Source organism: Narcine bancroftii, chromosome 1 (genome assembly GCF_036971445.1).
Source record: "Narcine bancroftii isolate sNarBan1 chromosome 1, sNarBan1.hap1, whole genome shotgun sequence".
Classification (NCBI taxonomy): domain Eukaryota; kingdom Metazoa; phylum Chordata; class Chondrichthyes; order Torpediniformes; family Narcinidae; genus Narcine; species Narcine bancroftii.
In genome coordinates this window covers 358079022-358105975 of record NC_091469.1, presented here as the reverse complement: position 1 = coordinate 358105975, position 26954 = coordinate 358079022, and the positions used below count along the sequence as shown (strand labels likewise).

Sequence of the window (26954 nt, the reverse complement as noted above, 5' to 3'; positions counted from 1 at the left end):
GCAGATTTCTTCTCTAAAGCTCTTACCTCACTAATTCATCAAATAACAGCTCTATTTCCAGTTTCATCTTCACTTTGCTTAATCACGTTTATCTTGTGGCTGACTTATACTTAGATATGCTTACCATTTTCACCGACTATTTTAGATGTCAGTGATCTTTTCAAAACTGCTGCCATCACTCTCTCCATTAAAATCCCACTCATTTCAAGTTATTGCTGAATCTCTATTCTCCCTTTTTTTCATGTCGTTGCAATCCAACTACTTGCCTGCCACACTGATCACATCCTTTCCCATACCAAAACGTCAAGTACTTCAATAAAACTGATTAGCACTGTCTGTGTTAACTGCATTTTAGGCACAAAATTCTGTCTCAACCTAAATAAGTTTATACCAACTTCTGACAAATAAAGATTTTCTGTACTCTTTGTTCCCCTTCATTGCATATTTTAAGGTGTACTGTTCTTCCCAACAAATATTGAATTGGAGCTTTACTTCCATCAGTTTCACTCCCATTCCTAAATTATAATACAGCATGTGGACTTCCATCTTTAGGCACCTCCTGTCTCTCATTTATATTCACTTGAGAAAAATTGTTTGGTAAACATTGGTCAGCATCATTGATAACTGGGTTTTCTTTTAAGTCATAATGTTTGACTCTAAATATCTGAATTAAAAGCTGTACACGTCAGAAATGCTCAAAAGGGCAAACAGCATTCTGTGGAGTGCATGGTATAAATTAATGTATCAGGCCAATGACTGCAAAATTCTTTCAGCATTTTGTTTTTATTTCACAATTACAGGTTCTATATTTCTTTGATTTTTTGTTTGTACCATTGAAGTTCAGGTTTTGCCAAATGAAGTCTCTTTTGTTTTGAGAAATTCTCTTTCTCTCCCCTGCATCTGGAAATATTAAAGAGTGACATGATGGACCCTACTGTTCAGTGTAATGCTGAGTATACCAAGTTCTATAGTTTCTACATGAACTTTGAGGTGCTATAATGAGGCATACTCTCAAAAGGCTCCTACTGCTTGGCTATTCATTGCTATATATCCCACCAGACAATGTATAAAACCAAACAAGGAAATAACAAAGCTGTAAAAAGAGCCAAATAGTCCCCGTTAATCAGATCAATGACTTGTACTCCAGTTTTAGTTATAAATATAAATAAGTGACAATCAATTACCATCTTCAACAAAAGAGTCTACCATTATAGACCTCAGATGTGAGGAAGTGGAGCGATCTAAATAGCTAGGATCAAGCAGAAGGAATGCTGTGGGGCTTATCTCTGAAACCCTCTCTTCTCTCTCCCCTTTCCCCCTCTCTTATTACCCCCTCTCCCCTTTCCCCCTTTCTTCCACCTCTCTTCTTTCCCCCTCCTCCCCCTCCCCATTCCCCCCTCCCCTTTCCCCCTCCCCTTTCCCCCCTCCCCTTTCCCCTCCCCTTTCCCCCTCTGCCCTTCCCCTTCCCCTCTCCCTTTTCCCCTCCCCTTTCCCCCCTTCCCCATCTCTTCCCCCTTTCCCTATCTCTTCCCCTCTTAATTCTCTCCCACTTTTGTCCCTCCCTCTCTCCCATCTCTCCTCTCTCCTCTCTCCCGTCTCTCCTCTCTCCCTTCTCCTCTTTCTCCCGTCTCCTCTCTCCCGTCTCTCCTCTCTCTCCCCCATCTCTCCTCTCTCTTTTCGCTTGTTCCCCTCTCCCCTCTTATCCCCTCCACCCTTTCTCCCCCTACTCCTTTCTCTCCCCCCTCTCTCCCCCTCTCTCATCCTCTTTTTCCCATTCATGGAGGGGAGAGGTCCCTTAAAATCGACACTGAGCCTTTCGAAGGGCCTGGATGACTTGATCAGGTGTGCCTTTGTGGGGCGGTAGAAGTGTAGCTTGCACTCCTCACAGACCTGGCAAGACCTGGTCAGTTGCCTGATGTCTTCCATGGAGTAGGACACATTGTGCGCCTTGACAAAATAAGCCATGCAGGTGACCCCTGGATAGCAGAGCTCATTATGCAGAGACCACATTTGGCTGGTGTGTGCAGAGGCACAGCTTCCTCTGGATCAGGCATCTGGAGAGTCATTAAGAAATCCTGGCCGATGGCAGTCATAATTGTAGGTGGAGAGCTCAATCCTCTACCTAGCAATTTTGTCATTTTTGATTTTGCCTCTCTTGACATTATTAAATATGAATGCGACCAAGCGCTGTTCAGAGAGGAGCGTAAATTTCTTACCATCCAGGTAGTGTCTCCAGTGCCTTACAGCTTCTACAATGGCTTGAGCCCCCTTTTCCACAGAGGGATTTCAGAGTCTGAGAAAATAATGCAATCAGCCTGCCCGTCTGGTTGAGGGTAGCAGCTAGGGCTATGTCCGAAGCATCACTTCCACTTGGAAAGGTTCATTCTTGTCCACTGTGTGCATGGTGGCTTTTGCAATGTGGTTCTGGAGGTAATTAAAAGCTGTTTGGGCTTCACCTGAGTGTGGGAAATTAGTGGCTTTTAAGAGAGGGCAAACCTTATCAGCATATTGAGGGATCCACTGGCATAATATGAGAAAAGCCCAAGCATCTCCTCAAAGCCTTTGTAGTCCTGGAAAAAGGGAGCTCTTAACGGGGACGCATCTAATCTGGGTCGGGGTCAATGATGTCATTCTCCACCACGTAGCCATGGACAGCCAGACGTTTAGTCCTGAACATGCACTTGTCAGAGTTATAAGTGAGGTTCAGGACTTTTGCCGCGTGGCGAAAATTCTGGAGATTGGCGTCATGGTCTTCCAAGGTGTGGCCACAGATGGTGACATTATCGAGGTAGGGGAAGGTAGCCTTTAACCTATACTCGTCCACCATTCTGTCCAATTGCCTCTGGAAGATAGAAACCCCATTAGTGATACCGAAAGGAACCCTCTGGAATTGATAGAGATGACTGTTAGTCTCAAATGCCATTCATGGACGGTCCTCGGAATGGTTTGGCATCTGGTGATAAGCAGCTTTCAGGTTGATGGTCGAATAGACGCGATACTGTGCAATATCATTCACCATGTCCGCAATTCAAGGGAGGGGTTATGCGTCCAGGAGTGTGTAACAATTAATAGTTTGGCTATAGTCAATTACTAGCCTGGACTTGTTTTCCCCTTCCACCACTACCACTTGCGCTCTCCACAGGTTGGTGCTACGTTCGATGATACCTTCATCTAGCAGATGTTGTATGTCAGACTTTATAAAATCTTGGTCTGCTTTACTGTACCTCCCACTCTTGGTAGCAATAGGTTTGCAGTCTGAGGACAGACTTGGGGGGGGGGGGGGGGTGGGGGGGGGTCGATATTCAGTGTGGGGAGGCTGCATGTGGGTTCTAATTTTAGGAGCCCTCTGTTCTGAATTGTTTCAGGGGAAGGGACCAGAATACTCCAAGGTCATGCTTTTAAGGTGACACAGAAAGTCCAGACCCAACAACACCAGAGCATACAATTCATCAAGTATATACAAGTGAAATTTACTGAATTCCCCCCTTCAAATTACTGATTTACTATACAATGTTGTTGAACACGCTTAGAATGCGAATGAGACACAAGTAATATGCCGTAAATGGAAGGATACATCTTTAGATTGTACTCTTGCACAGTCTGTGAGTCTATAAAGCTTTCAGTAGAGCCTGTATTGATTAGGCATTTAGTGGAATGTCCATTTACCTTCACAGTCACTATGAAGTTGCTGAGCTGGTGAGGACTGACCTGATCTAGGACCATCAAGGTTATGTCCCCGGAGACTCCATACTCCTCACTCGAGTGGCCCTCACCATCCTGGGTTGCCCTGTGTGGGTAAGACCTTGTGGCATGGAAAGATGGCCGCCCTCCTTCCTCCTCTAACGATGATGGCGTCGAGTTTGAATTAGGGTCAAGGCAAGATGGCTGCTGAGTCTTTTCACACCACTTCCTCCATCGGCGTGTAGCACAGCAAATGGGTTCAGGTGAATTCAGGGCAGAAAGCTTGGGGCTGGAATAGAATGCGGGAGTGGTGCAGGCCGTGGGCTTCCCCTCGCGTGGCAAACCCTTGCCCAATGCCCTTTCTTGCTGCAGCTGGAATACACTGAGACTTTAGCTGGGCAACGAGATTGGGGATGCTTGCTCTTGTCTCAGAAAAAGCACTCCCTAGCATTGGAAGTGGCAGCCATTAGGGCTGGGGTAGCGGGTGTAGCCGGTCCTTGGAAGGGGTCATCTGGGAGAGTGAGCTCATTGGCTTCGAGGTTGTCATTCTTGAGCTTGGCCTGATCCAATTATTTGGCCTGCAGCAACATGGCTAGCCAGATCCTTCTTTCCCGACTTGAGCAGTCGCTGCCTCATGTACCTCGAGTGGACCCCCATGACTATAGTGTCCCAGATCTGTTCTTCCTCAGGAACATGGCCCGTAGCCGCTTCATACATTCAGTTCCTGGCAAGCATCCACAGATCCAACAGGTAGTCATTAATGGTCTTTCCTGATCACTGGCAATGTAGAATGAGTCAGTGCCTTGCTAGGACCTTGTTTTGTGACTTATGATACCTAGCCTTTCATGCCTCAATGGCAGTGCATTATGTAGTGCAGTCCCTGATGACTGCCTACCCTTTTGTTCCTACCCTCGAAACGAGTGCAGACCTCTTGAGTTCAAGAAGTGGAAGACGTCTCTGGTCATGTTCAGGTAGGCCTGGAAGCAATCTAGCCAGTATGTGAACTCCTCAGCTGCATTGGGGGACAGAGGATCTACCAGCAGCATCCCAGGCTTGAGTAGCACTTACATCATTTAGCGAATAAGCTAATAAAATTGTAGCGTGAATAAAAGCTCTCATAACTGGAGTGAACAAATGCTTTTATTAGCTTATAACTAAGGATAGCGTTTCACAGTAGTCTTTGGAAGGGTTCTGGTTTTAGGCAGGAAACCAGGGTTATATGTGAGCAGATGGGGGCAGAGCTGGGAGGTGCGCCCAGCCATCAGCACAACACCTTACCAGTGAATCACAGTTCATTGCACACCCTCACTATCTCTCTCTCTTCCTCACTCTCTCTTTCCCTCATCACCTTTCCCACTGCCCGTGGGAATAAGCTTTTCTTCAGCATTATAAGTGCTGGCCTGATACTCCTGTATCTCTTCCCTAATGGGAGCAGCTGAAAGATGTGTGCAGGGTGGAATGGGTTCTCAATGATTTTGCACTCTCCCTTCAGATAATGATCCCAGTGGCACATTGATGGAGGAGAGAGACTCCAGTGATCCTCTCTGCCACTCATGGTCCTGTGAATTGATCTCTGATTCATTTCTCTGCAGCAACTGTACCACACTGTGATGCAGCCAGCCAGGGTGGCTATTCCTTTAGAAGATTGACATAATGGTGGCCAGTAGCCTTGTACCTAAGAAGGCCAAAAGTGGTTTTGAGGTGAGGTGTAAGGGAATACCCAAAAATATAGTACTATGAAGAACAAATGACTCATGAGGGAAATAATAGTTTCCCTTCTAGATCAGGATGGATGTCTCTGCATAGAACCAGAGGAGATATAATTATCTTGAATGAATATTTTGTAGATACGTTTACAGTGAAGCAGGATAAGTATGAGTCAGAGGTGAGGGAGGAAACTAAAGGTAACCCGGAGCATGTCTGCACCAGCATTGAAAGGGTTTCAGCAGACTTAGATCATACTGATGGGGACAAATCTGCAAGTCCATCTAGAACATGTGAGAGGACAGAAAAGGAATTTTTGAGGTCATGACACTTATTTTTAACATCACTGAGGACCCGAGAAGCTTGGAGAATTGGACAAAGGCAAAGTGGTGCCATTTTCAAAAGGATTGCAAGGATAATTTGGGTAGACTATGTCAGTGGTTGGGAAATTGTTGGAGAGGATTCTGAGAGAGTCAATCAACATTATATGACCCCAAAAAATTAAAGAGAGCCAGCATAGAATTTGTATATGGGAAATTGTGTCTCATGAACTTGATAGAATATTTTTGAGGTGACAAGGAGGGTAGATGAGGGCAAGACAATTGATGTTAGTGAAATGAATTTGTTTGATAAAATCTCACATGATAGGTTAGAACATACAGGATTGGAAGCCAACCAGTCAACTAGATTAAAAAAAAGACTTATTATGACATCAGAGTGGTCGTAGAGTTTTTCCAGACTCGAGGACCATGAAGAGAATTGCAGCAGTTTGGTGGGAATAGGGAATCAGGAATTGGGTCAGAGCAAGATGAGCTTGGAGACGGCTTGTGGGAAGAAGGGAGTTTAAGAAAAAAAATGCAAAATAAGAACTGTGGCAGATGGAAGTCCTGTGGTTTGTGAAGGCTTGTGATGATGTACAGCAGCCAGTGCTGCTGAAGTGATTGCTTGCAAATCTTAATAAAAAGTCCAAGAACTTCTGACAGTACAGGGACATTGCATTTGACAGTAGAAAGAAAGACCATTTTGATTGTGGTTCTTCTGCTGCCTTCATGAAAGATCTGGGATATTTCTTTGCCATGCCAGTTAAGATTTTTAAAACTTTTTTTTGTCTCCAATTTAAAGCTCCTATTGCATTTGTTTTTGCAACACTTTGGGGCATTGCATTCCCAAACCTGGAAACTCAGAGCATTCCACTTTTCTCATTATTCTCCCTGCCTTATTATGTCTTTCAAGATCTATGGTAGATGACTAAGCGAGTCCTCTGTACCAATTCAGCAGTACACATTTCTTCCAGAAGCAATGGACTGCAGATTTGGTCGGAATAAAAACAGGAAATGCTAGGAAAATTAAAGGGAGAAATAAATGCATGTTGGCACTTCAGATAACCTCTTATGGGAACTCTTAACTCTGTTTCTCGGTCCTGCTGAGTATTTAAAATGTTTTTCATCTTATCCTTGTTTCTCCATATTTGTTCTAAGTTAACAGTTTTCTAGTAAAAGAGGATGAATAAGTAGGTAAACCTTGAAAGCATGGAGATGCTTCAGTGGTCCAAAGATTCCTTCCTGGAAGTATCCTTGTTGGCAGATTTTTTTTTATAAAAAGGAATTTGAAGATTAAGCTATTTTCTCCAATAAAAAAATTGAGTGTATCAGTTAAATCAGGCCACTGTATGCCATCATATTTTTCAGTGTCACCAAGCACGGGATAATTTTTTGAATTGTTTAATGGCAATGTTTATTTTGTTTCATAAGGTGAGCAGATGATTATGGAAAATATTGATTGTGAAGGTGAATGTCTCAGCCCCAGTTAAATGCTAGACTGTTGAAAGTACTAACACAACTTTCTGGTGTAGGGAAGGATTAGATTGTTGTGGAGTAGGTTTATATAGGTCGGCACAATATTGTGAGCTGAAGCGCCTTTGCTGCACTGCAGTTTTCGATGTTCTCAGCTTCTATAGAGTACCTGCCAGCAAATGTCTATAATATTACTAATCAAAGCTCATTTAAAAGTAAATTAAAAATGGAAATCTTGAATCGGAGCAAGCTTCAGTTCTTTGAAAGCAATCAGAACTTTTTAATCTCATTGCTTCATTAGTATCTGTTAGCTAGTTTTTTTTTAAATTATGTAGTGCTTTTGCATATATTGAATTCACAGCTTTTTTAGGGTTAGTCTGAAGTTTTTTTGGATTATTTTCCTCTTTAACAAATTGAATTCCCAATGAAGGTGAATTAACTCTTTTAAGAAGTACTTTTCTAGTTTAGCAGTGATAGTGACGCCATAGAACTTGTTTAGACATGTATTTTTACAGACATGCAAGATAAATTTAACCTTCCTCAATAAAGGAATGCACGATATCTTTGATGGTATCATCTAATTTATATCTACCAAAAAGCTACTCACTAGTGCTCAATTTGTGTAACTCCAGACGTAAATTCCTCCAATATCACAGCCACATGCAGACATTGTTACAAGAATAATATCACAGAATATAGTGGTGATAGAGGAGGTTGTGGCCACAGGGGTAGGTATCACAGAGTGATTGTAGGAAGGAATGAGTATACAAGGGAGTCATGGAGGGGGCATTACCTATGGAAAGTGAGGAGGGAGTGGATGATGTGCCTGGTGGATCCCACTGTAAGTGACAGAAATTGCAGACAATAATATGTCAGGTGTGGAAGCTGCTAGAATAGTAGGTAAGGACTGTGGAAATCCTGTCCTTGCTGTGCCAAGATGAAGAAGTGGGGAATGTGGGAAGGGGCCAGAGCAGATGTATGGAAAAGATCTGGGAAATGGCAATTGAAGAAAAGCCACGTTTTCTGAAGAAGGGGGACATTTTGGATATCCTGAAATAGAAGGCCTTCTCCTGGAAGCAGATGTGACAGAGATGAGGGAATTGAGAGAAAGGAATGGAATCCAGGATATAGGGTGGGAAGAGGTATATCAAGATAACTATGGGAGATAGTGGATTAAAAAATGTCTATAGATAGTTTATCTCCCAAAGTTGAGAGAGTTGCCAGAGATGGACTAAGTGAATTTGAGATCAGGGTAAAATTGACAGCAAAGTAAATAAAATTAATAAGCTCATCATTAGTCTAGGAGGCAGCACCAATGTAGTCCTCGATGTAATGGAGGAAGAGTTGTGGTGCCTTGCCTGTGTAGGCTTGTAGCATAGATTGATTCACATATCCAATGAAAAGGCAGGCTTTGTTGGGATCCACCATGTTATCCATAGTTACACCTTTGAAGAAAGAAGGAAGAGCCAAGGGAGAAGTCATTGAGGGTGAGTACAAGTTCTGCCAAGCAGAGGATGGTGGTGGCTCAGGGGTCTGGTTAGGTCTGTTATTAGGGAAGAAACACAGAGCTTTGACACCTCTTTATGGGGGATGGATGTATATAGGGACTAAACGTCTATAGTGAAAATGAGTTGGTCCAGCCAGGGAACTGAAAATTGTCAAAATGATGGAGAGCTCATGAGATGCCCCATATATAGATGGGAATGAACGGGATTCTGGAATCTTAAGAAACATGCAATCTGCTGAAAGAATTAGCAGATCAAGCAGGATCAATGGGAGAAAAAGAATAGATGATGATTCAAGCCAAAACTTTTATCAGCAAAGAGGAAAGTAGAAGCAGTGTAAAGAGGGCAGGATGAGAGTGGGGAGTCAGGAGCCATAGTAAACCAGGAAGAGGTGAGAAAAAGGGGGAAAGAGGGATGAAAAGCAAAAGGGTCAGGTGGAGGAAGATGAGTCATATGGGATGAAGTGGGTAATTTGAAGACAATGACTACTAGTGCTAGAATTTGATATGTAGAGAAGGTAAGAATGGTGGCATAAATAAAAACCAGATAGAACCAAGGGGAAGATGTGGGTGAGGGAGATATATTCAAAGAGGAGGGAGGTTGAGAATGGGTGCAGTGCTGGGAGAGATGTTTCAGAAGGTGGACATAAATGGAGTGAAGAACAGAGAGGGTATATAGGTCTCATTACCTAAAATTTTGAGCCGACAAGGATACCACAAAGAGAGTGATCTCTGCAGTAAGAATAAAAGAGGGAAGGAGTAGATATGTCTGGTGATGAGGTCATGTTTCAGCTGGTGGAAATGATAGAGGATGATGCACTGAAGGTAGAGGCTGATGAGGACAAGAGGAACCCGAGCCTTGTTCTATTCAGAGTTCCAGGCTAATAGTGGATCTCCAAGAGATGGAGGAGATGCAAATGATTGCTGTATTTACCACAGTGTAGGGGAAGCTGCAATGCTTGAAAAAGGAGGACATTTCAGGTACCATGGAATGGAAGACCTCATATTGAGAGCAGATGTGGAAAAACCAGAGAAACTGAGAGAAAAATCATTTTTGCCAGCTTCATCTCTGTCCCACCACTAGACACATCTACTTTTCCCCACCTCTTTTTCTCCTGGAGCAGGGATCACTATTTTCATGATTTTCTTGTCTACTCGCCCCTTCCTACCTACCTCTCTGTTACCCCTGGAACTCTCCCCTGTAAATGTAGGAAGTTTAATTCTTGCTCTTGTGCCTCCTCACTAGCCACCATACAGGATCAAAAACAGCCCTTCTATATGGGGTGAAGATTCATCTGCTAGCCTCATCAGCTGCATTTGGTTCTCCTAATGTAGCCTCCTCTACAAAATGCTGAGTTGGGGATACTTTCACAGAGCATCTACACTCTGTCTACAATGCCCATTCTAAGCACCTAGTTGCACGCCATTTCAGCTCCTCTTCCCATTCCCACACCAACTTCTCTGCCCCAGGCTTTCTCCACTGTGAAGCTCAATGTAAATGAGAGGAACAGCACCTCGTATGCTGCATTAGCATTTTACAGGCTAAGTGTACCGCCATACCTTCACTTACAACCGATGGAGTAACGTCTGATCGCAGATGCATCCAAGGTCATCATAAGGGCTTAATAGAAAAAAAAATAATATTTACGCTAGGACCGACATTATCGGGCGTTAGCAGATATTAAGTCATGCATGACACATTTGACGCATGGGCTCAAAAGCCAAAACAAAGTATTTGCGCTGTCAGCTGTATAATGGTACACAGTATGCACCTAATTTATAGTACAGTACGTATAGGTAATTGAAATCTATAATATATGTATGTATATGTACAATATATAGGTTTAAGTAATTATGTATTTGTGTCATGGTATCTTATGTTGTACAGTATATTTCAACTATAATGATCGGCTTACGCCCACTTCCAGAATGTAACTCTGATGCAAGTCGAAGCATGGCAGTATTATCAGAATTTTCTAATTTCAGGAAATGAGTTCCTTCTGCTTTCTTCTGTACCCCTTCTCTGTTCTCTTTTTCCCTCTTTTTTTGTCCCTCTTTCCAGCCAACTAACCCAGCCACCACCCATTCTCATCCCCTCTCCTCTTTGGTCACATCTCCCTCAACCCCCATAAACCCACAGATTCCTCTGCTCTCTCTTCTTTCCCCTCTCCCTTCTGTTCTCTCTTTACACCACTATTTTTTTTTCCTTTTCTTATCAGATTCCAGCACTGAAAGGATGTTTTCCAATCACCCAACAGTCTGCTTGACTCATCTTCCTCCACCTGACCCATTTGCTTGTGTGGGCCCTGTCTCATAATTTTAACCCTGTTTTACACTGCTTCTGTACTAACATTTTTGTACAGAAAATAATTTTGTCTTGAATTGTGAATTCTTTTCCCTTCCCATTAATGTTGCTTGACCCATTGAATTCCTCTAGTTTGTTGTGCAGTGTTTGCAATAGATCTGGATGCAGCCTAAGATTTAGAAAATGGAAGCAAATTTTTGGACCTGGACCACTTTTGCCTTGATTGCTTTGTTCCAAAGGAAACTGCCAGATATCTGTACTTTTCCAAGCATATTTCCTGTGGTTTATTTTCTAAGTCTCCTGAAATCTATATTTGTCCAAGCACATTTCCTGTGATTTATTTTGAAAAATGCCAAAAATCTCTATTTGCTCAAACATATTTCCGTGGTTTATTTTGATGATATTTTACATCTATAACTTTTATTTTCCAAAAGCTGAGGCTTATGTTTTTGCTTTTTACACTGATGAACTTTCCATTTGAAATTATTTCTGTATTGTTTAATCCCAGAAAGTATAACTGAAGGAACAGTGGCTTGAGCTTCTTGAGCTTCTTTGGGAACTGTTTAAATTGAATTGTAATAAATCAACATTAATTTTTCATTTAAACATACTATTGTTATGGAAATAAAACTTTTGAAAGTATGTTTCTGTTTCTAGATCTTTGATCAGATACAGGTTTAATTATCTCCACTGTCCCCCAATGTGTTTCAATCCAAGAACTTTTTTATTGCACAAATGTTCTGGAAATTCTGAAGATCAAATTCTGAAGATCAAGCATTTGATTTATGTTAATAGATATTCACATTATGTTGCTATAAAGTGAGGAAGTAATCTCTTCAAGTCTTTTAACAATAGTTTTGTTCAGGAGTACTTAAACCACATGACTTTTGGTGCATTTATCGTCTTGGAGTATGGAAACAGACCCTTTGACCCAATTCATTCTTGCCAATCAACTTATCTTCCTGAGCTGCAATTGCCTGCATTTGGCCTACATCCCTCTAAACATTTGCTATGCATGTCTTTTAAATGTCGCAATTGTACCCATCTACTCTGGCAGCTGGTTCTATGTACCCATGGTCCTTTGTGAAAACATTGCCCCTCAGATCCTTTTAAAATGATTCCCCTTTCAACTTAGATTTATGTCCTTTACATTTAGACATCCTACCGTGGGAAATAGACGGTGACTGATCACCTTATCTGTGCCTCTCATGATTTTGAAAACCTCGAGAATTGACCCTTTGGTTTTCTGCAGTCCAGAGAGAAAAAAAACCCCCAGACTATTTAGTCTCTCCTTTGAAGTCAAGCCCCGGACACATTTTTGTTAATATTTTCTTCACCTTTTGTAGGTTAATGACATATTTCTGATAGCTGGGCAAATGGAACTACACACAGTCAACCAAGTGTAGTCTCACCAACATCTTGTATAATTTTAACATGACAGCTCAACTCCTGCACTCAATGCCTCGATGGCAAGTTTGCCAAATGCTTACTTCGCCAACCTGACTACTTGTGTCACTATCTTCAGGGAACCATGCACTTGTATTCCAAGGTGTCTCTATTCTACGGCACTATCCATGGCTCTACAATTTACTGAGTGAATCCTGCCTTAGTTTAAACTTATCGACATACATCACTTTGCACATGTCTGTTAAATTACATCGGTCATTGCTTGGCCCACTTTTAATTTCAAATAATTTTGGTGTAGGCAAAAAGCAGGTAACTATATGCCAGTGTTTAATGTATGTAGTCAGGAAAATGCTCAAAGCAATCATTAAGGAAGAAATAGCAGAATAGAAATATTTCATCACACTGTATTCAGGGACAGCAAGTCCTGTTTGATAAACTTATTGGAGCTCTTTAAGGATGTAACAAGTGCATTGGATGGAGGGCAACAGGTGAATGTTTTGTTCTCAGACTTCCAGAAGCATTTGATAAGGTGCTGCATACAAGACTAATCCATAAGATAAGGATGCATAGAGTTCAGAGTAATTCAAGATTCAATATTATTTTATTATCAAGTTTTAAAGCAGAAAATATGACATTACACAAAATTTCCTTTATTCTACTTCAGAAACTCAAGATGCAAAGAAGTTCACCATGATATTTCTGGATTGTAGTACATTGGTTGAAAGGAGAGATTGGATAAATTCAGGTTGTATTCTGCAGTGTCTTGTGACTGAGGATGATCTTTAAAAAAAGTATATGATATTATGAGAGGCATAGATAATCCTTGTTAAATGCTACAAGGCACATGTTTAAAGTATGAGGAAAAGTTTAGAAGAGACTGACGAAGAAAGTTTTTATTACATAGAGAGCGGTATGTTCCTGGAACATGGTGTCGGGGACATATTTGAAGCAGATACAATAGTTATTTAGACTGACACAGAATGAAGGAGGATAGTCCATATGCAGGCAAAAAGAAATGAGTTAAATTTGTCATCAAGGTTGGCACAGACATGGTGAGACAAAGGACTTGTTCCTGTGCTGTGCTGTTCCATGTATGATGGAACATTTACTGTTTCACTTTCCACAATTGAGTACGGCATTGAAAGGTAGAAAAATAGAGCAGAAGAAAGTGGATTTGACCCTCTAATCTTTGTTGTTCAATATAATCATGACTGATTGTCCTCAATCTAATATTCTTACTCTCTCTCCCCATATCATGGATGCAATTTGTGCATTGAATGTACTTCCTTTCATTATAGTGAATTGCATTTCTAGTTAAAAATTTCATTGTAGAACTGCAAGTATTGAACAGTTTAATACAAAATGTGCAATCTCGCCGCCTCTAACAATACATGAAATGAGCATCATCATGTTATTAAGGAAAGAAGAAGTCAATGTACTTTTGACATGGTCCTCTTCGCAATGTGTGATCAGGATTGTGTTTATTTTCCATGCTTCTTCCCCCTGTTGTTAGATACCTTGATCAGCAAAAGAGTGGGAAGTAATTTTTCAATTTCCCACAATATGTTTGAAAGATGTGGCTATTATGATTGAATTGTTTTCAGTCTATTGGATGCAGGCGTAAGACTTGCGGTATGTTCATGACTGTTGAAAAGCAGTCCAAGACTGATTGCTGGAGATTATTGAAAGGGGTGTGGCAATTTAGGACATGATTTAGGCTGTGGGTGGGATGGTGGGAGATGCACTTCAAAGTTATGTTTTTTTAACAATGATGTGCATTGAACCTTCTGTGAGCCTTCTGGGTCCTTGGGGATTTCCTCCTGGATTAACCAATACAGCTTCGACCACCCATAGCCTTTTGAGTCTAGATCTAGAGGAGCTCATGTTTTACTCTGAATAGATAAAATCACTCCAGCTTTTCCACAAGGCCCCTGTAATGGTTTGTCTCTTATCTCAATGACGACTTTTGCCAGCAGTATGGAGGTCCATCTCAGTTATAAAAATGTCTGGGTTTATGCAGTTGAGATGGGCTTTATCTGGCACCAGTCACTCGTGAAAGTGAGCCCTTGATGATATGGTGAGGCAAACAGTGCATAGTTTATGCTGGGTTGATGCTGAAATTATAACGACCCAAGAAAATGAATGTGATATGCATAAATATCCCCCAACAAAATTTTGAGACGACTGAACCCAACCACAAACTCTTTTCCCTGATCAATTACAATTATCAATTTTCCCTCTGTCAAAATGTCTGATGGCATAAATGATTTGGAGATAGGATATTCATGTCAGTTTCTAATGTGGTAACATCACTTGATTCCTCACTGCTGGAACCATATCCATGCCTTTGTTATCTTCAGTCAAAAGAGCTACAGTGCCCTGCTGGTTATTTCCCTTGATCTACCTCTGCAAATTTCATGTTATTCAAAATTCAGCTGCTTTGAAAAGTCAAACAGTCATCCATCTCTATAGCATAGAAACAGGCCCTTCGGCCCAACTTGTCCATGCTATCCAAGTTGCACATCTGAGCTAGTCCCATTTACCTGCATTGGGCACCTATCACTTTCAACTTTTCTTTTCCATGTACCTATCTAAATATCTCTGGAATGCCACAGTTGTCCCCATTGTTACCATTTCCTCTGGCAGTTTGTTCCATATACCCATCCCCTTTTGTAAAGAAGGTATCCTTCAGGTCCTTTTCAAGATTTTGCCTTTCACTTTCTCAAACTGAGGGAAAAGGTTACAACTTCTTTCCTTATCTATACCCGTCACGATTTTATAAATCTCTACAATGCCTCCACTTCTGTACTCTGGAGAGAAAAGTCCCAGGTAATCCAGCCTCTCCTCATAAATCAAGCCCACAAGTCCAGGTAAAGTTCAACCTCTTCTATCCTATAGCTCGATGACCAGAATTGCACACAATACTCAAAGTACAGTCTCGCAGTTGTCCTGACAGTTGAAACCTGATCTCCCTGTATCAAATGTTCAAACCGATAAAGGCAAGTGTGCCAAATGTCACCTTCACCAAACTGACTAATTGCATCATCATTTTCATGGAACTATGACCCTGTATACCCACGTCTTTTTGTCTGAAACATTCCACAGGCCCTACATTTAGTGTGTAAGGTCTACCTTAGTTTAACCTACCAAAATGCAATACCATTCATTTGCCATTCCCTGACCCACTTTCTCGGTTCATCTCGATGCTGCTGTAATCTCAGATCACTGTCTACTCCATCAGAAATGTTGGCATCAACCACAAAATTGCTAACCTCATCAAAGTCTTGGATGGCAAACAACAGTGGACCCAGCACTAATCCTTGCTGCACACCACTGCTCACAAACCTCCAATCTGAATAATAACCCTCCATTATACCCTCTCCAACCAATCCTATATCCAGTTGTCCAACTCACCCTGGATCCTACATGGCATGGGCTTCTGGACCATCCTATCCTGCAGAGCCTTGCTAAAGTCCACAAAAACACACCTATCACCTTACTCTCATCAACGTTGCTGGTAATCTCTTAAAAAAAATGTAGTTGAATTTGTGAGACATGATTTCTCATGCACAAAGCCATGCTGACTGGACTGAATCAGTCCTTATCTTTCCAAATGTGGTAGATCCTGTCTCTCAGAATCCCCCCTGGTAACTTACCCATGACTGACGTGCTTAATGATAATGCAAATATCTCTGCCAGGTTTCTGCAATTTCTTTCCTCTGTTTCCAAAATCTCCTGGGATACACTTGATCAGGCCCCCAGAGATAAATGTTTTAAGACCTCCAGCACCTCCTCTTCTATAATGTGGACATTCTTCACTATTAAATAATGATCTAGACATCACTACTTAATTCCTTGAGTTCATTAATATCCATGTTTTTCTCCAGGGTAAATACAGATGTAAAATGCTTGTTTAGGACTTTGCCCACCTCCTCCTGTGGCTCCACACATAGACAAACATGTTGATCTTTAAGGGGTTCTATTCCTTCCTGAGTTACTCTTCTGACTTTCACATAATTCTCCTTAACCTTATCACCAGACCCATCTCACAGCTCCTCCTTTCCCTCCTTCACTGCTTAAGGGATTTGCTTCATTCTTGACATGAAACAGGCCACCACTTCAATGCAGGCTAGAATGGGCACCAATTTTTATGTGAAGTATTGAAGTTGAAATGCCATGCTCCTCAAAAATTCATGCAGGTGCATTGCTTGATTTATTGGGGCTGGAAAAAAAAAAGAGTTTGAATTCCAATGCCAGCTAAGAAGAAATAATTGAACACTAATACTTGGTTTGCATTTTAAGGCTCTGTGAATAAATACCACATTCCTTGGCTCACATCTTTCTGCTCCTCTACACTATCTAAAATCATGCCATCCACAGAATAAGTGACATACACATTCTGTGATGGGATGAGAAGCAAGAGACTGAAACCAATGATTGTAGACCAGCTGAGAAAGGATCATGAAGACCTGTTAATTATGGATGATATGACTGGAGAATGTGTAAATAGAGGGAGGTGAATGAGCATAAATGAATATTCCTCTTCATCTACAGTTAGTCCTTAACTTAAGACTAAATTGGGACTGAAGGATTGATCAAAACTCGGATTGGTCGTAAGTCTTATTCGCATGTCTTAATGAGGTATTAAAGCAATTTTTCAAAAGAAATTCAACAATTGAACCTTTAATGAAAAATCTCAGTATTTGTACAGCCTATTTAAAAAAAAAATCAGTCATTTGTGCGGGTGGACGTAACTCGTGTAAGTCGAGGACTACCTGTACTATCTACACCTGTAATGTTTACTCATTTTTCTCCCTATGCAGATGATAACTGACCTGCTTTTTCTGTTTTTATTTCAGATTACTAAAAAAATAGCTGTATCACTTTTGAAACAAGTGATTGAATATAAATTATGTTTGTCGTTCACTTATCTTTCCATTTTAATGGCAGGGTTATTCAACTGCTCCGTCCACACCAATGGTCAATGCACGATCAACTGCTTTGAATTCCTCACTATCTACCAGCAACGTTTCAAAAATATCACAAATGATGGATGTAAAGAAACGGAGAGCACCACCTCCACCATCAGCTACTCCAGAATGTACCAATGCGAGACGTGTGGATGACAGTGCACAAGAGGTATTAATACATAGTTGCGCTGTACAGAAATAGGCCTTTGATATACCATGCCCATGTAAGCCATCAAATATTATCTATAGTAAATCCATTTATAAGTGCTTGCCTATATTAGTTTTTAAAATTATTTATTTCTTGGAAGTTATCCAGTGCTTATCTAAATGCTTAAAGGTTGTGACATACATTTGAACACAATATTAACAAAAATGAAATGGTGTTAAATATTAAGTGTTACTTCAGCGTTTGCTGGAAATTTTTGACAAATGCCACCAGTAATTCTGAAATATACAAATACAGATTAATTCAAAACCTGTATTAAAATATCATATGCTTAAGGTTATGTTAAAAGGTTACATTTGAAAACCAAATGATCCATCTGCAAGAGAGTTTGGTTTGAATTGACTCAAATTTGGAAATGGAGAAATTGTACACAAGACTCAACAGGGATGATTTCAACAAAATATTTGGGCCAAATCGCAAACTGTTTTGTAAAATATCACTCAACAATATCTGAATTACCAGTGGTTGTGTGAAAGAGCAATTTTAGAACCAAAATGTGAAGCACTGCAGACCTGGATTAAAGGCTTTCTTTCAAAGTATCCAGGATAACTCATACAATATAAATCTATTGACAGTGTGACGGACATTGAGGTTGTACATTTTGCTGTTCAAATTTTGAGCTCTCTGTCACCATCTGTGGCACCATCATGTAACCTTGAACAAAAATAAGGAGCTCCAGTCATGCTACTCAGGAATTTGGTTCTACCAAATACAAGGTATCGTCACAAGATTATCAATTCAAAATTTGCTATCACATGTAATTGAGGTAACATTAATGACTGATAATGCGACTGAGCAAAACATCTTGGATACCAATGATCCCATCTGATCTCCCTTTGCAATTCAAGTGACATCATTGTCCTGTCAATTTAATTTTGCTATGAGCATTAACAAGGCATGAGAACAATCACTGAAAAATGTTAGCCTTAATCTTGAAATTCGATGCATTTTGTGGTTGGCATTATGATGGCTTCCATCCCACCCCCCCAACCCCCAGAGTTGGAGATAAAAATAAGACTCATATTTTTTTACACCAAATTTAAAAGAAAGAATTGTATGTAGCAGCATTTCAACATTGAAATCAAATAAAATATATATGTGCAAAGGCATATTTCAACTTAGAGAACTATATTAATTCTAATTTTTATGAACATGTTCTGTTTTTATTGGTGACTTTAATGTAACTACATAAATTAACTTCCTACTCATAACTTTTGTTGATTTAAAAAAAATGACATATTATAAAAATTGATGAATAAGTAAATTCAAGGGAAGAATTCTATTTTTTAAAGAGATGATGTGTATATTAGCATTGTGAAAATCATAGTGCACACAAAGTCTCTGAGCATGTTGAAGCAGAAACAGGAATGGTGCAGCTAGTTTTGGAGCACTTGTAATAATGAATAGAATTTATTAGAAATTGGAGCAGGAGTCTGCCACCTGACCTGTCGAGCTTCCTCCATCATTCAATAAGATCATGGCTGATCTGATCATCTTACAGGCCTGTTCCCCATCATCCTTTTTTTCTCCTACTATTCAAAAATCTTACCTATCTGTGTCTTGTCTGTATTTAATGAGGCAGCCTCTACTACTTCCTTTGGTAGAGAACTCCACAGATTCACTATTCTCTGGAATAAGCAGTTCCTCCTTGTCTCTATCTTAAATCTATCCTCCTGAATCTAACCATGAGACAAAGTCCTCTAATTTTAGTCTCACCAGCTAATTAAAACAACTTCTTTGCTTCTATCTAACCTATTTTCATAATTTTGTATTCTTCTCAAAAATCCCCTCCTCATGCGTCTCAACTGCACTGAGTGTAGATCCAGGGTATTGTTACCAACCATTCTTGTTTTTTTTTTAAACAGTGACATTCCATTTGCTGTCATCTAATCCACTGAGACTTGTCCAGAGAATTTTGGTAAATTACTACAAATTCATCTGCAATAACTTCTGCCATTTATTTCATTTCCCTGGGAATACATGCCACCATCATTGGAGACTAATCTGCCTTTAGCCCCACTAGTATGCCCAGCATTACCTCTTTGGTAATGCTTTGTATTGACGTCTACACCTTCCATCACCTTAATTCTCTTTTCTCATCTTTTAGAGAACCTGCGTTTACTTTGTCATTCCTTTCTGAATTTGATATTTCCTGCATTTGCAAATTATGCTGGTTTACTTTCATAATCTACCTTTCCTTTCTTTATTGCTTGCTCAGTGTTTTTTTAATTGCTTTTTAAAGTTTTCCAATCTTCTTTTCCACTGCTCTTGGCCATTTTAATGCCTTCCTATAGCATGCTGTCCTGATCCTGGCTGCTCTTGTTTTTATCTGGACCATATTCTTGTTGAGCTCTGTAAAATCTCTGAAAATATTCCACTGTTCCTCAACAGTTCTTCCATATAGCCTGTGTTACTAGACTATGTTAGCTAACTCTTTTTCCTCTCTTGTTTAAAATCCATTGAATTTATTAATTTTATTTAACATAAAATGACTTAATAAAGATATCACAATATTTCAAACTTAATCCAAATACATGTGGTACTTTAGATATAAAAAAGATAAACAAAAAAAGAAAAGGGTCAAGAGAACCACCACAGGAGCATTTCACTTTCTGATACTTTTAAATTTTTATATATTTATGTCCATAGAGACTGAGAGGAGAAAGGGAATGTTCAAGATTAATTTCAATTTTAATACCCACACCATAATTCACAAGAAGTATGATATTTATTTCTTAAATTGTAAGTAATTTTCTCAATTGGAGTATAACTCCAAACTTCTGCATGCCATCTATCCATTCCCAAATCAATATCCGACTTCCATGTTATAGCAATACATTTCCTAGCTATTGCCAAAGCAATTTGAATAAATTTAACTTGATGCATATTCAGCTTTAATTTAGGTTTAATTTCTCTAACATCTCCCAGTAAAAATAGCAATAGATCCTGTGGGAATCTTACTCCAGTTATTCATTCTCAGAAATTACCCATGTCAAGCCAAAAAGGTTTAATTGTGGAACACTGCCAAGTCGAATACAAAAAAAGTAACAACTTCTTGTCCACATCTAAAACATAAATCTGAATAAATATAATTCATATTATGTAACATTTGAGCAATATTAAACTAACTGATAGCTCACATTTATTGTACTTTTCATATTCTGTCTACATATTTGAATCTATCTACATTCATCTATTTGCTTATTTAAATCTACCTCCCATTTATGCCTTGATTTATGAACTCCTTCTGTTTGAGCCTTCTTTTGTAATAATCTCTGAAATAAATTTCTTTACATCCCTATTACTTAATAATACTATTTCTGTCTCTGCTGGTAATACTAAATCTTGGCCAAAAAAAATCACAAAAAATCTCTTAACGATAACAGCAACATTTTGTATTTTCCAAATCTTAAATTTTTCTTCATTCTACTAAAAGTAATAAATGTCCCAGCTTCAAAACAATCTTTAATTTTCTTAATGCCACAATTTTGCCAAATTTTTAAAAAAATATTTTCCATAGAAAATAGAATGCTATTTTTAAATAAAGGTATTCTTCCAGACATTAAACCTCTTCCTCCAATCTTTTTATCAGCTTTATTCCAAAGTTTAATTAAATGTTTCAGTATGGGTGTTTCTTTATTTGCTATTAACAATCTTGATTTCCATTTATAAATAAAATGTGTGGATCAGTTTCTCCTATTTTATCAAGTTCTATATTTACCCATGCTGGAACATTATTTAACTCATACATTACATTAATAAATCTCAATCTTGCTGCTTTGCAATAATTCATAAAATTGGGGAGTTATAAACCTCCTAAACTGTATTTCCACATTAATTTCTCCAAAGAAACCCTAGCTATTTTTCCTTTCCTTGAACATTTTCTAACACAATACAATTTACTCTACCTATCAATGGAATATGTAACATATTCTATTTTTTCCAAATCTCCTGTAATTTTCTTTAATAAAAATAAATAATTTAATTTAAATATTTTTGTCAAATCTGATTGCAGGTGAATACCTAAATATTTTATTCCAAGATCTTGCCATCTAGATTCAATTACTTCTTACATTTCTGAAAATTTCCATGATCTAAAAACATAATATCTCTCTTCTCTCAATTCATTCTATATCCCGATATATCTCCATATTCTTTCATTCTAATCTTTAATGGTTGCATGAATTTAAAGGATCTGTTAAATAAATCAAAACATCATCTGCAAATAAATTTCACATTAATACCCACAATCATTAAATCTAGTCTTATTAATTTAGCTAATGGTTCTATTGCTGAAACAAATAATGTTGGTGATAATGGGCACCTTGATCTCGTTAATTCAAAAGATATTGAAATCTATCCATTTGTCACTACATTTGGAAAAGGCTTTTATACATCATTCTAACCCAATCTGTAAACATTGAACACAATTTACATTTCTCTAAAACTTTTAAAGAGGAAATCCCATTCTAATCTGTCAAATGCCTTTTCTGCATCCAAAATGACTGCCATACTCAGGTCTTCTTTTTTTTTTGAACTATGAAGCCCCACTTTATTATCTGCAGATTTCTAACTCTTAACAAATCTTATTAATTTCAGTAAATATTTTGCCAATCTATTTGTTAATGTTTTAGCTAATATTTTATAATCAACATTTAATAATGAAATTTTCTATAAGATGTTGGTTTCATTGGATCTCTGTCTTTTTTCAGAATTACTGTAATAATTGCCATTAAAAGGGATTTCGGCAGAGAATGTACCTTTGTAGCATATTTTAACATCTCCATAAATGGAAGTATTAAAAGATCTTTAAATTTCTTATAAAATTCTACAGGAAATCCATCTTCTCCTGGCAATTTTCCTTGCTGTAAATACTACATTCAAATCTTTATTTTCTCATTCATTCAGACTAGGTAAAGTAAATTTGAGAGAAAAACTTATCAATCTTATTTTCATCATGTACTGATTCTGACAGATATAATTCAGAATAAAATTCCCTAAATACATAATTTATTTCTTGTGGTTTGTATGTTATAGTCCACGAAGATTTTTAACTACATTAATCACTCTGGTTGTCTGTTCTGCTTTCAATTGTCATGCTAGAACTTTAAGAGATCTTTCTCCTAATTCATAATATCTCTGTTTAGTTCTTTGAATTAATTTTTATGTTCTATATGTCTGGATAGTGTTATATTCATTTTTTCATTAATTAATTGTTTAATCTTTTCTTCAGAAGGATTATTTTGGAGATCCTTTTCTAATTTACCTATGTCCTGTTCTAATTAATTTCTCTCTATTAATATATTCCTTTTTAATTTTAGGCGAGTAACTTATTATTTGACCTCAAATATGCTTTTAACGCATCACAAATTATACATTTATTATCTATTGAATTAAAATTAACTTCTAAAAATAATTGAATTTGCTTTCTTATAAAATCACAAAAATCTACTCTTTTTAATAATGGAACCGAGAGGTGGCCATACCGCTGCTGGATAAGGTGGAAGCCATCCAAAGTTTCCTCAGGCTGAGCACAAGCAAAGGCCTACAGATATTCCTAGGGATGGTGAACTTTTATCATCATTTCCTCCTGGGAGCAGCTACACTCATGTAATCTCTATTTGACCTCATCAAAATCAGCAACAAGGTGCTCTATTGGACACATGAAATCACTGAAGCATTCCAGCCAACCAAAGCAGTACTAGCAGAGGCCACATCTTTGGTCCATCCAGATTCTTCCCCCCAGCCCTTACAACAGACGCATTGGATAGAGTGGTCAGCGTGATGCTGGAGCAGTGGGTTAATGAACAATGGCACCCCCAGCTTTCTTCAGCAAACATCACTGGATAGCAGAACTCAAATACAGCGCGTTCGACTGTGAGCCAAGGAATGTGGTATTTATTCACAGTAATCAACTGTTTTACCCATTGGCTGGAAGCGATACCTCTACCCACATGTGACACAGAGACTTGAGCCAGAGCTTTCTTGTCCACTTGGGTCGCAAGTGGAGTCCAGAGTCCCAGCCCACAACACCTTGGACAGAGGAGCCCTGTTCACGTCATCACTCTGGGCCAACCTAGCCAAGTTCTGCAGCAGCCAGTTACACCACACCACAGCCTACCATCCGCAGGCAAATGGCCTAATCGAACATTTCCACTGCCACTTGAAAGCAGCCCTGAAAACTCAGCTACAAGGCCTGAATTGGATGGACGAACTCCCATGGGTGCTGTTAGGAATTTGCACAGCACCAAACGAAGACCTACCAGTGTCATCAGCTGAGATGGTGTACGTCTTCACGCTTACCATCCCAGGGGACATTCACTTCAACCCTCCTGGCCTACACCCAGTGCTCTAGATGTCCTCCAGCGATTGAGGGAACAAACTAGTAAACAGAAACCTCTGCCACCTTCCTGACATGGGTCTCCACAGTGCCATGTCCTGGCCAACCTGAAGTCCACCAAATTCATTTTTGTTCAAAGAGGAGAGCAAGGGACACCCCTATAATGCCCCTATGAAAGCCCATTCAAGGTGTTGCAGCGCAATGGTGTTGTTTTCACCTTGAACATTGGCAGGCAGCAGGATAGGTTTACCATTGACTGCCTCAAGGCAGTGCATCTGGACACAGGCCAGCCTGCCCTGAATCCCCAGGTCAGACACAGAGGCCGCCTGCCCAAAGACAGTATGGTGACTTGCTCAAAGGGTGGCAGTGATTCTGGCGGGAGGGGGGGGGGGGGTGCCAAGTGACTGCACAGTTAGACAGGCCGAATCACCACCCCAATCTTCCAACACAAGATGACATTCCCTTCCGAGGAGATGTCTGCGTTTGACAACATGCGTTGCCCGAGGACAGCACTGGTTCCAGGTTGCACACTGCTGAACAGGTAGTGATGCCACGATGCACTATGCACTATCACTTCCTAAGGCCAGCGAACCCCTTACAGGAAGTGCGTGGTCCTCTCAAGCAGCGCGAAGAATTAAAAATAAAGTTCAGTTACTGGTTCACCCTTGAGCTGTGTGGACGTCTCTCATTTCAGTAGCACTGCCGTTAACAGATGCTACAGTATCAAAAACTTTTACTGGCAAAGTTTTTTAATTAGTATAGCCACTCCTCTTGCTTTAGAATTAAAAGATGAAGCAATAACTTGGCCCACCCAAACCATTTTTAATTTAGAAAATCTTTTTCTGTCAAATGAGTTTCTTGCAAAAAATGCAGTATCAACCTTCATCTTTTCCTTTTAATTATACTGTTTATCCTGTTAAAAATATTTTTTTAAAGTTTTAATGTTATCATCTATTATCCCAAATCAATATATTTTACAACCCATTCTCCCATGTCTCTTTATCAACTCAAACCAACACCTGTATGCATCTCTGTCCCTTAAAAAGAAAATTGAAAAAGAATTAAAAAAGAAAAATCCATGATTAACCAAACAAGAACATTAATACTTAAAAAAACAAAAAAAGTGCTGAATAAAAATATAACAGCACTATTTCCCTCCATATGGATCATGGCACCTGCCATGATATGGCACATAATGGTTTGGGCAAGCAAGGAAGCACATCCAACCCCCTCTGAGGGGAAGAATTAATTAATTACACATGAGGAAATAATAAGTCGCCCACTGCTTCAAGGTCCACATTAACTTGATCATCATCAATTAAAGATGTTTTCATCTGAGACCCCAGCTCCAACTGAGACTCGTTTTGAAATTTTCATTCTGCTTCAGCACAACTTTCATCGGTGTAATTTGAACCCACAGCACCTCTCTTTGAACTCCTCGCTGAAGACAAACTCAATAATTCTTGCTGCTCTTCCTTGATATTAGGAAGTGATTCTTTAAATCTTTGTGCTTCTTCTTCATCCATAAGGAACTTAGGTTATTCATTCAGCAAAAAACTTCAACATATCTAGAAGTAAACATATAGTCTTTCATTCAAAGACTCACCTTCACTGGATTGAATTGTTTTCTTCTGTCCACTACTACTTTACTTATATCCGCATAAAAGAAGACTTTATTTTCATAAATAACCATAGGTCCCATGTTCTGCCTAGATTTCTGGACCGCCAATCTTAAAATTTTCTCTTTGTCTTGATATCGCAGACATTTAATGAATATAGCTCTAGGAGGCTGATTTGGCAGTGACTTCCTCCATAAAGCTCCAGAGCCCTTTCCAATTCATTTCCATTTGGAAAATTTTCTTCTCCCAAGATTCCAGGAATCCATTTTTGAAAAAAATTCCACAGGATTCCCACTTCCTTCAAGACCTTGTTTCGTCCAGCAATTTTAACATTATTCTGTCTATTTGATTTTCCAACATCCATCATTTCTTTCCTCTGTTTTTCCCAGAGTATATCCAAATTTTCAACACTTTCAATTCTATCAGTATGAATATCCATATCGTTTTTAACTCTCTGCACATCCAAATCAACTCTGAAATCTTCTTTCACCTCTGAAGCACCCTTGATATTTTACTTTTAACTTCCATCATATCAGATCTAACACCCCTAATATCAGGCTTCATAACTTGATATTGATTCATTATTAGTAAGTAAAGATCTTTCATGTTTGTTTTTTTGCCAAAACCTGAAGCCCCTGGTATTTCTTCTTCATCTTCTTGATCATCTTCATCTTGCTCTGATTCTTCTTGATTTTCCTTCTTCTCTTGATCACCAGCTGTCAAAACTGCAGTACTCCTGACAGTTCTGGCATGTCTGTTATATCTGCCTGCAGTTCCTTTACTCCACCAGCACTACTGGGGATGATGTTATGGAACAACCATTCCAGTGCATCATCTTCCTCTTCAGGCGTGCTTGGAAATAAATCTTTGCACATATGCATAATATTAGTGTATTCTTGAGGGGAGAGGGAGGGAGTGAGAAAGAAGGAGTCACAGAAATCAGTTCCAGAGGGATAAGCTGGCAAACTTTGGAAGGCTGCCTGGTCAAAGGAGAAGACTGGCAGTGGGAAAGGTGACCTGAAAGAAAGTGGATCATCTGGAGAACCCTGAAGGGGGAAAGTTTCGTCAGCAAGACTGATTAGAAGGAATCAGTTGCGAATGTCCTAGAAAAGGGATCTCTCTCTGAAAACCAGGAAAAACCCTCCTGAGTGTTAACCATTTGCCTGTTAAGCACCAAAGACTGGTGAACTTTGTTAATGCTAACTTCTGTGCACAGAACAAGAATTGCCTGCATCCAATGAGATTGGACTGTGATCCAAAGAACTTTTCTAATCTTAAATAGACGTTACACACACCTGCGCTTAGTAAAAGAGGGGGGATTAAGTGGGTTAGGTAGGTTAAATAATAAGTTAAAGTTTAATTCTGTTTTCTTGTTCAAATATAATTAAAAACTACTTTTGTTTAA

General features: G+C 39.3%; 1 protein-coding gene and 1 long non-coding RNA gene across 7 annotated transcripts in view; one reads left to right on the top strand and one right to left on the bottom strand.

The window, feature by feature from the left end:
* cobl (cordon-bleu WH2 repeat protein) overlaps window positions 1-26954 on the top strand; it is a 389570-nt gene that overhangs the window by 193278 nt on the left and 169338 nt on the right. For both annotated transcript variants that reach the window (XM_069912158.1, XM_069912164.1), the window contains exon 7: window positions 17345-17533. In XM_069912158.1, the coding sequence (XP_069768259.1) occupies window positions 17345-17533 (189 nt within the window). The remainder of the gene's footprint in view (window positions 1-17344; window positions 17534-26954) is intronic.
* Window positions 1-26954, bottom strand: part of LOC138750117 (uncharacterized) — a 95015-nt gene that overhangs the window by 18871 nt on the left and 49190 nt on the right. For 2 of the 5 annotated variants that reach the window (XR_011349094.1, XR_011349095.1), the window contains exon 3: window positions 10243-10303. The exons of the other annotated variants lie outside the window; for them this stretch is intronic. This is a non-coding gene — a long non-coding RNA (uncharacterized lncRNA). The remainder of the gene's footprint in view (window positions 1-10242; window positions 10304-26954) is intronic. 5 annotated transcript variants of the gene reach the window in all.